Genomic DNA, 12,344 nt, shown 5'->3' on the forward strand with positions numbered 1-12,344 from the left:
ACACACACACACACACACACACACACACACACACACACACACACACACACACACACACACACACAAAGAATCCTAATACATTTTCCTTAAAAATGTTTTCATTGTAATATATATGGATGATATATTGTTTCTGTTTCTTTAGATGAAGCAGACCCCTGTGAAGAGCTGGACTGTGCAGAGTATGAGTGGTGTGGCAAGAAAGACGGTGTGTACGGCTGCTTCTGTGATGAACACCATCATAGACCCAATAATGAAAGCTATGGTGAGAGCAACATGTCTTAAAACAACACCGATTTGTTTTTAGCTTCCTGAACTGACTATGACACTGGATGAATTGTTTAAGATTATGGATTGCAACTTTCTTCCTCTATGGTGAATGTTTTTGGTCACTGACAGAAAACATTTGTATTTTTTGGTGAACAGACTCGGCCATCACTTGTGCCAGCAGTTCAGGCACCATGTCTGTGTCTCGATGCCAGCTGTTTGAAGCAGGTTTCCATTCCGAAGCCCTCCATCTCAGAGATAATTCCTGCAATGGTACCATTCAGGACGGTCGACTCGTGTTCCATTTTGACAACGATGACCACCTGTGCGGGACAGTTCTCAGGGTAAAACTGCATATGCAAAAACATTATCAGTGCAGTCTGAATTATGTTGCCGCAATCAACTTATGTTTTGTGATTTTTCTGTCCAGAGCAATGGATCACACTTCATGTATGAGAACACCATTCGAGGTAGTGTGGATCCTCAAGGAGGTGTAATCAGCCGTGAGAAAAGCATACATCTCTGTTTCAGCTGTGCTTACCCTCTGACTCAGGCTGTTTCAATGGATGTGAGAATCAACCCTGTGGAGAGGTGATCATACCATCAGCTCTGTCTACATTTCTGGATATTTTTTTCCAACAATTTAGTGTTAATATCTACATCATATCAACCTATTTACCATTTCTTCAAATTTCCCACAACTCACATTTTGCATGTTTAAAAATCTTTATGTACATTTTAAACAAAGTTATTGCGGCCTGCAGATAAAAGCCATCCTACTCTAACAAACAATTTTCAATTTGTATTTTAGTCGCTTAAGGAAAAGGCTTCCAGTCGGCAGAGGTTCGTATTCTGTGAGAATGATCCCCTATACGGACGAAAACTTCCACTTTCCCCTCACCACTAATGCTGAAGGTAACATAGACATGGGGATAGATGAGAGGTTTTACCTTGAGGTGCGAACAGAGGGAGTGGATCAGCGCCAGATCTCCACTGTTCTAGACTCATGTTGGGCCACACCAGACAACAACACAAACAACCCTCTCCGCTGGGATCTCATCATTTCAGAGTAAATTACTTGTTTTTTTTCATTCATCCTGATTTTTACCTTAACTTTGAAATGTTACTGTTTGACATCCTAACTTGTCCTGGTCTTACAGGTGTCCCAATCCAGCAGATGGAACTGTAGACCTGATTCAGAACGGTGTCTCCACCGTGGCGCGTTTCTCCTTCAAGATGTTCACCTTCAACAACGCTGATAATATCTTCCTGCACTGTAATGTCCACTTGTGTCTCATGAGAAACAACAGCTGCACAGCTGTAAGTATAATATATATTATTAGGCTGTGCACCTTCAGCTTTTTATAATTTATATATACAGTATATATGCATTAATTGTTATTTTTTTGCAGCACTGCTACCCAGGTCACCACTCACGATTTCAGAGGGATGTATCGTTTCATGACTCTGCAGCGCTCTCTGTTGGACCATTGTTCCTGAAGCCACGCAACGCTGGTAAAGTCCTCTCAGACTTTCAATAATGTGTAGCCTTATAGACGAAATACAACTGCACTGATAATTTTTTTATGGATAATTTTCCTTTTTCCCAGGTGCAGGGATCCTGAAAAGCAGCACTTCAGCCCTGCTATTATCAGTAGTAATCTTGACTGTTGTTTTGCTGATTGCCAAAATTCTGGTCAATAAGAGCAATAAAATGAATCATATTTTATAATGAAATAAAAAAGTGATAAAATGACAACTACTAGAGAATCCGGTTGTGAATCAAATTGTTTGTTTTTGTTATGTGATAATAATCTATTCTTAAGTTTCTTTGGTTGTTTTTGAAACTCGTGGATTTAGGGGGTTGTTATTTTAGTTTACAATTTTGTTAACAGGAGGTTGTGGGATACAATTTATTTTGTACAATATGAAAGAATATTTTTCTGTGCCTCAGTAAAACTACACTTGAAGAACTAACACTATAGTTATGCAACAAAGTCAACATACGAACTGAAATGAAATAATAAATCACTTCCAATAGAAAATGTTTTTTATCTGCTGTTTGTATCAAATCTTAGTTTTTGATTGTCTAATGCATAAAYATAAAACTCACATATAAACCAAATAAATGTTTTCGTTGCTGATGAACCAAGGCGTTAACAGGTTCCTATTTCCTGTTCAGTAAAATGTTTTAGTGGTTTGCAGCTCTGTTGTAATATTTAACATTAACAGCTCAGTAAAGTGCTGAACACAACACAATTTGAAGTTGTAAATTTTTGTACTCTTATGCAATTTGTTTTGGATAGATTTTAGATTGTTTTTAGATTCAGATAATTGAGAAGATTAAAGTGAAACAACAGGTTTTTCTACTGCTCAACATGTACTGTAACATCATGCTGTGTTCCTCAATAAATTTTTAACCAAGTGTATTATAGTTTGTTTTCTTTGTTTAACCTTATGTCATACTGAGGGTTACTTGGTGTCATTCTCAGTGGGGGATAAACTGAACTCCAGGCATAAYRTGCAAACTTCCYACAGAAAATCTTGTGYGATCCCACACTATGTCCACAGGTCTTCTTACTCTTGTTTTAGATCAGGGGTTCCCAAACTTTTYCCCCAAATGGGTCAAAATTATCATCAATCCGGGGCTGCGGGCCAAATGTAGTAATAGAATACATGAAATACAAATACTTTTTAAATAAAGTACTTTACTTTTAATGATTAATCTTTCAGCCAGTGCAATGGCCCACTTTGGTTTTTAGTGAAGTCTGCCATAYGCTCATTTCATAAATTGATAAAATATGAGTTTTTGTGGCCTTATAATGTGGGCAAATCTACACTTGTCTTTCACGTTTCATGTTTAATATTAATATATCAAAGATAAAGTCAGCACCATCAGTGAAAACTATCTGCACTACAGTCCCTTATATATTAACAAAATTTATGTACAATAAAAATACAAATCACAAATAAAATGAAAGGCAGCAGAAGAAGAAACAATTCTTATATCTGCCCCTTTTTTAATTTAAAAATATTTCAAACAATGATAAAACAAATAACAAAACTAAACAAAAATTTCAATTACTCAAACAGTAACTAATACAAATTAAACAATTTCATATTTCTTTAACATTTTTTCTTTGATTGTTTTCTTAAAGAAATTCACTGATCCAATGCTTTTACAGTCATCCTCCAGATYATTCCATAGTCTTATACCTTTTACAGAAGTGCATCTGTCCTTCAAATTTGTTCTGATTTTCAGTTTAACATTTGTATTCCCTTCAAATTATAGCAACTTTCCTTCTTAACAAAATGTGATCGGATGTTTGAAGGTAGCACATTTCTATGAGCCTTATACCTAAACTGCAGTATGTTATAATCAACCAACTCATGCAATTTTAACAATTTTAAATGATGAAACAATATATTAGATGGGTGATTGTAATGCTTTCTTGTGATAATTCTTATGGCTCTTTTTTGTAAAATAAAAAAAAAGGATTAGTAATGTTTTACATGCATTTCCCAAGACTTCTATACAATAAATCAAATATGGAACAATTATTGCATTATAAAGTGTAAATAGTGCTTTATCATTAAATAACTCCTTAACTCTATACAGTACTGCAATAGATATTGCCATTTTTGTTCTTAAGTTGTTTATATGAGGTCTCCATGTCAGTTTTTCGTCAATGATGACACCCAAAAACTTCACCTCATTGACGCTACAAATTTCAACACCATCCACKCTAAATGGAACATCAATTGTTTTCTTTCTATTACTAAATATCATGTAATTTGTTTTATCCAAATTTAATGATAATTTATGGAGYTTGTATGTAAATTCAGCTCTGGAAGACTGGTGTCCTTACCTGCTCCTGCAGGCCTCCTGTCTCAAGCTCAGCTGTGTGCAATCATTGCAAACCCAGCTTCGTCCAATCAGCTCCTGTCTGCCAGTAAATAAAAGCCAGTCATCTCCTTCTCACAGTCTGTGTGCCGACTGACCGTCGGCCTGCCACCATCCATCCTCCACCCTTCGTCTTCTGGAGAGGGTGCATCTGGACCAGTTTCCCACGTTCGGCTGTGTCTCTTCCCTCCCTCAACCCAGCCAGTCAAGGCAGATGGCCGCCTGTCCTGAGCCTGGTTCTGCCAGAGGTTTCTTCCTGAAAACGGGGAGTTTTTCCTCTCCACTGTTTGCTCAGGGTGGGGGTCTGTGATGAAGTGATTCAACACAAACTGCTGGCTTCTTCTTCTCTAGATCCCTTCATAACCTCCACCACCAGTCTCGGGTCCCGGGGGGATTAAATATCCTACCYCTATCTTAAAGCATCTCRTATGAGATTTCAGCTTCACTCAGCGCTCTCGTCCTCAGCCGGGGTCTGAGCGCCAAACTCTAATGCCATTTATATCATAACATTGTTGGTCCAGTCATGTCAATAAACCTCCTAAATTTCATTCTGTCTCGTCTGAGTCTTTCCAGGTTGAAATTATGTTTAAACCAATTTTGTACTTTTACMAATTCCATTCYCATCATTTCCATCATCTGTTMTATGTTTTTACCCAAGCAAAAAAATGTGGTGTCGTCAGCAAGTAAAACACATTTAAACAACTCTGACACATTTACCAAGTCATTATTATATAGGAGAAACAACTTTGGTCCCAATACAGAACCCTGTGGAACCCCACATACAATATTACAAAGTTCAGATCTTACATCATTAATTTGTAGAAACTGTTTCCTATTGGAAATAACTTGAGAACCACTGTAGTGCTGGACCTCTTATGCCATATTYGTTTAATTTATCCAGAAGGATACTGTGGTCAATGGTATCAAATGCTTTTTTTAAATCAACAAAAACACTGACACAGTATTGTTTTTGACCCACAGCTGTTGTTATTTGTTCAATCAAGTCAATGGGAACCATTGATGTTGACTTATTAGCTCTAAAACCATGTTGATTTTTACTTAAAACATTTTGTTTATCAATGAACTGATCTAATCTTATTACAAACAACTTTTTCAAAATGTTTTTATTGAGTGATAGCGGTGATACGACCCCTTTAATGTTTACAATATGCATTTTTTCAGTCCAATGCAAATAAAAACACACACAAAAGCATGTTTTCACAGCCTGCATGGAGCATCATGATTAGTAGACTCTATGCTGTCATTCAGTCCTGCTCTCTCCAGACACTGGTAGGACTTGTTGACATCAGTTGCCTTCTCAATCTGTCAGTGGTACATGTCATGTAGGGGTTTCTCTTTCTATGATGGCTTTTGTCATTTCTCCTTTTCCACATTAGGTTTCTGCCGCCTGAGACATTCACTGAACACTTCATTATTAGGGGATTTATTTTTGATATTCTCTGGGGTTTTGGTTATGTCTGCCCCCAGTGATTATTATTTCCAGGTGTTTTTTGTACTGCTGATAAGTGATCTACCTTTAAAAGCCCTTTTGTGTTCTCACTTCCTTGTAAGATCTTTGTTTGGCGTTAGGTTGTCTGTATCCATGCAGGCCAACAGTCACGTTCAGTTTCCTGTGTGTGTTTAGTGGAGAGCTAGGACAACCTTCCTCTATGTGAGTTTTGGAAATCATTGAATAGAGCAGGGGTTCTTAACCTTTTTGACCTTGGGGCCCAATTTGTTGAACATAAAGTGACACGAGGCTCAGTCAGACATTACCAATGCATGGATCAAAATGATAATTATTCTAATCTAAATCTTAGTTTAATTTTTATTGTATTTACATCATAACTAAACTATCATGACTAATAACTAAATTAAATACACTTACAGTTTAAAAGTAAAACTCGTGTCAAATAATTACAAGACATGATTATGACAAACATTTAGACTTAAAAGCATAATAGCATAATAGGTCTCTTTTAACTCTCTGCATTTAACCCGGCAGCCACAAGTGGGCCACCCACAGCAACCAAGAGCCACACCTCAGGAGACCAAGCAGCACCAGGTAGGATGGAGAGCCAGCCCCGCCCCCGGCAACCGTCCAAGCCCCGAGCCCACCCACAGCCCAGGACCGCACCTGGCGGCCYGCCCTTCTTCAGGACCCCCTCCCCAAATGGCAGTCGGGGAACGGGAGGGGAGTAAAGATGCTAACAGGGCAGCAATTATACTCTCACACATGGGTGTAACAGATGTGGTGTATGCATAGGACATGTCCCCAGTATTTCCTGTATCTGTGCCCTCTGTCCCCTGCATTTTTTTCAGCCCTTAGAACTGTTCAGTCCAATTAGGATGCRGCAACGTGTTTTTCTGGGCCCTCCTTAAACGCACCATGAGCTAACATCTGTGGATCACTGAGGGGAGACGTGCTGCTGCAGAGCTGCCTCCTTTTCCTTCCATGCAAAAAGAGTTTCGGTACTTACACACTCTTCAGTTCTCTTCCATGTCTGCAATATCACACAAGATACAAAAGGGAGATTAATAATTGGTTTAAAGCTTTCTGTTAAATCATATCCTATTTGCATGGGATAAGCATCATCAGGGGACCCCATGTAATAAATAAATTACTCCCAGACAACTGTTTTTTATGTGGCGCATTCACATGGGATAATTAAAGCCTGACATTTTCCAGAAATTCACAGACATCTCCCGAATGTGATACTGAAGCCTAGTGTGAGGATCTGTTGTCTTGTCTTGTGTTTTGTCCCCCTCTCCTGTTCCTCTTGTGTTTCACACTCTCATCTCAGTCCTCAGTTTAGTTTGTCCCTTTTACAGAGAAAGTTTCTAAGAATAAGTACTTTTTCAAAACTTGAAACCCCAAGTGCACCTTTATTTTATGACTTTAAACTGTAAAATATTTTTTATATAAACACATTTCTCACTTGTACATTTGGGTTTAGAGCACTGTATAATTGGCCTTCCTGCATTAAAAGTTATTTTTATTTCAGCTCAAAAATTCATATTAGACAGGCTTCAAATTTGCACTTTCCGTTATATAAATCATTGCTTGATCAATTCTCRATTAGATTTCATGGAGAAAATGCGTGGAATTCAAATGTTGACCTTGTGGAATCTACTGTATCACTGTGTAGKTATAAAAACAATTTAAAAAACAAGTTGATGTCATGGAATGTACAGTATTTTGAATAATATTGTTATTATAAACCTTGTTGATGGTAGTTACCCCAGACCTCTTTGTAAAAGTATGATGTTAGAATCTTAAAGGCACAGTGTGTAGGATTTTGTCAAGTCTTCAAGCCGAAATTGAGATAATCACTAATGACAATAATAAAAAAACATGTCTAATCATTGCAAACACCTTGTTTTATTATTTTTACCTTATAAAAAGCTGTTTATATCTCCATGGTCACGGGCTGCCACTACAGGCAGCCGCCATCTTGCACTGCCATCTTGTCTACGAAGGCTCATGAAGGACAAACTGCGGTGGCGGCGTCAAAAACGGTTTTAGTTGTTATACTATAAATGTAATATTTGTTGTCTGTCATTGTAGCTGGGATAATTTTACTTATTAAAGCTCATAATCTTACCACTTGAAACATCACTAGCCCTGAAGCTGCTGGTAGACATCGCGGTTGGAGTTATTAAAGGTTTTTGACACCTGAGAGACACCGTAGCAAATCCTTTGTGTTTGGAAGGGGAAAGAGGTGGGGGGAGGACCAGGGAGGATGATTCAACCACTCAACCACTAGATGTCGCTGAAAACAACAAATCCTACACGCTGTGCCTTTAATACTGTATGTTTTATACAAAAGAGATGGTGATGATATGTTATGGTTGCAACAGAGGTTTTCAAAAATATGAACACGTTTAAGAGAAAATGAACTTACAAGAGCTTCAGTGATCTTAAAGCATGCAGCAGAGCTGTAAGTTTGAAAATGGGGTCCTCAGGAATATTAGTTGACCTTGTATTTGCCTGATTCTAGTGCTTTTTCTAAATATCTCATGTGTTGACAAATATGTGGGACACATTTTAAGCAACCACAAAATAAAAGTAAATTTTGTGTGTTTTTGTACAGGGACATGTTTTAGCAAAGTTTCAAGAAGCACTGAAGTGTCAAATTTGAGCCATCAATACAAAAGGAAACCGAAAACTCCATCAGTGCAAACAGACTAATCAAAATCCAATGGTGTGAAGAGGACAATGTTTTTTAATCAAATTTGATTGCGAAAGTTTAAACTTTTACTGAAATACAATATTTGACTTTGATTTGAATCCTCAAAACACAGTATTTCACTTTATTTTAGACTATAAAACATTAGCCTTTTTACCATTTCATTTTGTGCCATGCAGTTCTTGTAGTTTTTTTTACATAACATCTATTATTCTTTATTGAAGCAACTATGTGAAACCATAAAATCACATAAAAACTAATTGGTGAATGGTGTAATGATCTAATTGACAAGGATTAAGTGTTCATAAGTGAACGGAGTAGAAGATTGAAGCCTAAATGAATCACCTCGCCTTACTTAATTTGTTTTTCATTGCCAAGATGTGTTTGTGCTGAGCTGCATTTTTTAGATTCCTTTCTTACTGGTTTCATTAAGAAAGCCTCAGCGCCCTTAACAAAGTTCAGTTGGGATGTTTCAAATCATCCCTTAAAAAAATCAAGGTCAGATAATTAAGGCTATGTGACTTAGAGATTTTTTTTTAAGTAAAAATTTCTGTTTCAGTTTAAATACCCCAGAAATCAAGAATAATGTTGAATCCAAAGGGAGTGCAAACATTTTTTTAAACAAAGAGTTGTCAGTGAAAAATGTGTGACTCATTTGTCCTTTACTGTTTTAAAAAAATGCTTTACAGTAGATAAAAAATATGAAGGAAAAGTAGCTAACAAGCAGACAAGAATCACATACAGCATCATTTAAAATGGCAAAATGTCATTAAGGGTTAAATAATGACAACTGTGAGACAAGGAACTGAGGAATTAAGAAAACACTTTTATTACTTGTTATATTTATCTTTCTAGCGGAAAGCCTGAAGGTTTCAGGTCACAATAAACAGGTTTTTAGAGTTTTTAATCTTTATATCCACTTTGACTTAAACATCCAGCTGAAGAAAATTAGTCCCACAGCATGATGCTGCCTCCACCGTGTTTCACTGTGGATACATTCTTATGATCCACGCTCCTGTTCCTGCACCAAACATATCTTTTGTACATGCGGCTTAAAATCAAACATTTTTACTCTTGCTTTTACACTTTTATTTCAGTTTGATGTTTAAATTTTGTTTATATCGTTTATACTTTTCTTTTTATTTTTTAATTTGATATTTGATATTTTAATTTATTTTATATTTGGCACTGTGTTTTACTTGTAACTTGCAAATTTAGACAATTTTTTAAATTCTGGATATTTAAGTGTATRTGAGTGTTAATTCAGAGTTTGTGTGTGCAGACTTTAGTGCAAAGCATTTCACTGCAAATTATATTGCATATCACTATGTATGTGACCAATAAATTTGATTTGATTTGAAAATGTCAACATGTGGTTCATCAACTCATATGATAGACTCCTCCCACTTTAGACAGACTTGATTAGTCAGGATGATATTTTTTGTTTTGTTTGCTTGWAAAGGCTTTCTTCTCTCAATTTCCAATGAGAACACGAGAGATTGTTGCCACATGGAAAACACAACCAATACTTGTTTGAAATTCCTGCTTCTGAAATTCCTTCAGTGTTGTTCTTGGCCTTCTGGATCTGTTTCTGTCTATTCTTTTTTTTATCTATTTTAGAGGAGCATTTAGTTCTCAGAAATGTCAGTACTGATCATTTCTGCACATAAGATTAATGGCATCACTGTGATTTGTTTTATTTGTAAAGCAGGGAAATTTTTTTGTTACCATGTTACCACTGATACCTACTGATATCCTTTCGGTGCTTTTATGAACTCAGTGAACTCTGTATGTTACTGTAAGATGTAACACAGTAAATGACAGAAAACAATGCCAGAACAGATGAACTGATCCATGACCYCAATTCTGAAACTGGGTCATTGTAATTTGGTTTTAATTAATGACAGCTKTGTTCCCAATATGAACAAAGGTTGTTTTCAAATTATAAAGTGGTTCAACAAGTTAGTAGATGAAGGGTGTGCGCTCTTATGCAATAAGTGTCTTGAATCTTTTAAATATTTTTCTGCACAACTGATTTCCTTTTTTCATTTGAGTTACACAAGATGTTGATGTAGATTCTCAGTTTTCCAGAAAAAARGTCAAAACAAACAAACAAACAAAAATCAAAACACACGGATTCACTGGCTGAAGACTTCTTATCCCATTAAATTAGATTAGATTAGACCTTTATTGTCRTTGTACAGAGCACAATGAAATTACAGTCGATTGTGCAGGATATGCGTCAGCATGTGGAAATATTTGGTTCAGCGTGTTCAATCACATGACATAAATTAGTTCAGCGTTTAAAAGACAAGTACAGAATGTGTTCATTAATTAAACCTTCCCACCCTGGGCACAGCCTGTTTAAGCTGCAGACACAAGACTACAGTCCATCCAGACCAGAACTTCTGGAAATTAGATACAGCTCACAAACTGAGTGATCGTGCAAGCAGAGACCACGCAGACTTATGAGACCACTCTGACGGAGTTACAAGCTTCAGCAGGTGAGATGGGAGAGACTCGTATATTTATACATGCCCCATAGTTCTTTCATCTCCTGACGATGGTTTTCTTGGAACAACTTGGACATTTTTTGTATCTGTCCCTGTGTATTTTTCAMTGATCATTTCTCCATTTTGATGTTTGTGAACAAAGCCATTTTATATTRATCMTGATTCAACTACAACAGYAAWAAAAGCATAAAACATCYAAGRGAGTGAATACTTATTAGCGGCACTGTAGATGTGCTTGATTCCAGCTCAGTTAGGGACAACATTATTTGTTCTTCTTTCCACGTYTCAACTGAGAAAATGTATCATTTCACAGAATTCTGTGGGGATGATTGATCAAGACTCCAAATAATGAGTTCTAAATAGACGAGCAAATAGTGGTCTAAAAGTGAGTGTGCTGTGTTGTAGGGCTGCAACTAATGACTATTTTATTAGTCGACTAATCTGCGATTATTTGTCCAATTAGTCGATTAGTCAATGATTACTTTTGGCACGGCGTCCATCTAAGCTTCCTGTGGGTGCACCTCCTGTTCCAGCTCCAGTACACATCTCATCTCACCTGCTCATCATACCAGTGAATGTCACCTTGTTATCCAGTGTCTCTACCTAAACATAACAAGTTCCCAGCTAATTAAAATAACCCATGAAACACATGAATTTGAACCTGAAACTTAAAAGCTTATTCAGATGTATTTTAACATTAATGTCAATGTAATAAAAATGAAGTTATGTAAAACTTGTTAAACTGCAAATCGTCTTTTAAACAAACAGCTAATGTACAATAGCAGCCTCCCCCCACCATGAGCTGCTGGTAACCTGCCCTGCTGCAAGTCCTAATAAATTAAAAATTATTTGGTTAAAGTGACATTCAAATACTAAAAATAATTCATCCTGATTGAAAACTTGTTGGATGCGACAGTTAAAAAGTTAAAAGTTTTCAACGCCATCAAAAAAATGGTTAAGACAAGACAGGACGGAATATTAATCCAGTGATCTAATTCTTCCTGACCTTGACTAAAATAAGTGTTTAATTAGTTTAAATTTTATTTGTTTTATTAACTTTTTTGTTACACAGTTATCTTAAATTTTAATGTGATTCTTTAAGGTCTTCTGGTTCTAGTCTACTCTGCATCCACAGAACCAGAACCAAACATGGAGAAGCTGCATTCAGTTTCTGTGCACAGCAAATCTGGAATAAACTTCCAGAAAACTGCAAAACACCTGAAGCACTGAGTTCCTTGCTAAAAAGACCCTGTTTAGAGTTGACTTTGATTCGTAGTAAGTGGAACATTGATCAACGTATTTTATGTGTATTTGCTTGATAATTTTGATGATGGCATTTGACAAAATGTAAGGTTTATTTCTTTTGTCAAAATGATAACTATGACGTAAAGCACTTTGAACTGCCTTGTTGCTGAAGTGTCATCCAAATAAACTTGACTTGAAAATGAACTAAAACAAATAAACTAGATACCA

The 12,344-nt window shown here is 36.5% G+C and overlaps 1 protein-coding gene across 1 annotated transcript in view; it reads left to right on the forward strand.

The window, feature by feature from the left end:
• The window catches only part of LOC106521352 (alpha-tectorin), a 45,802-nt gene that overhangs the window by 12,343 nt on the left and 21,115 nt on the right, over positions 1–12,344 (forward strand). Inside the window, exons 18-23 of the mRNA XM_014013886.1 lie at positions 143–262; positions 424–608; positions 695–855; positions 1,076–1,333; positions 1,425–1,584; positions 1,677–1,779. Of these exons, the coding sequence (XP_013869340.1) occupies positions 143–262; positions 424–608; positions 695–855; positions 1,076–1,333; positions 1,425–1,584; positions 1,677–1,779 (987 nt within the window). The remainder of the gene's footprint in view (positions 1–142; positions 263–423; positions 609–694; positions 856–1,075; positions 1,334–1,424; positions 1,585–1,676; positions 1,780–12,344) is intronic.

Source organism: Austrofundulus limnaeus, unplaced genomic scaffold, assembly GCF_001266775.1.
Source record: "Austrofundulus limnaeus strain Quisiro unplaced genomic scaffold, Austrofundulus_limnaeus-1.0 Scaffold108, whole genome shotgun sequence".
In the NCBI taxonomy this organism is placed as follows: Eukaryota; Metazoa; Chordata; class Actinopteri; order Cyprinodontiformes; family Rivulidae; genus Austrofundulus; species Austrofundulus limnaeus.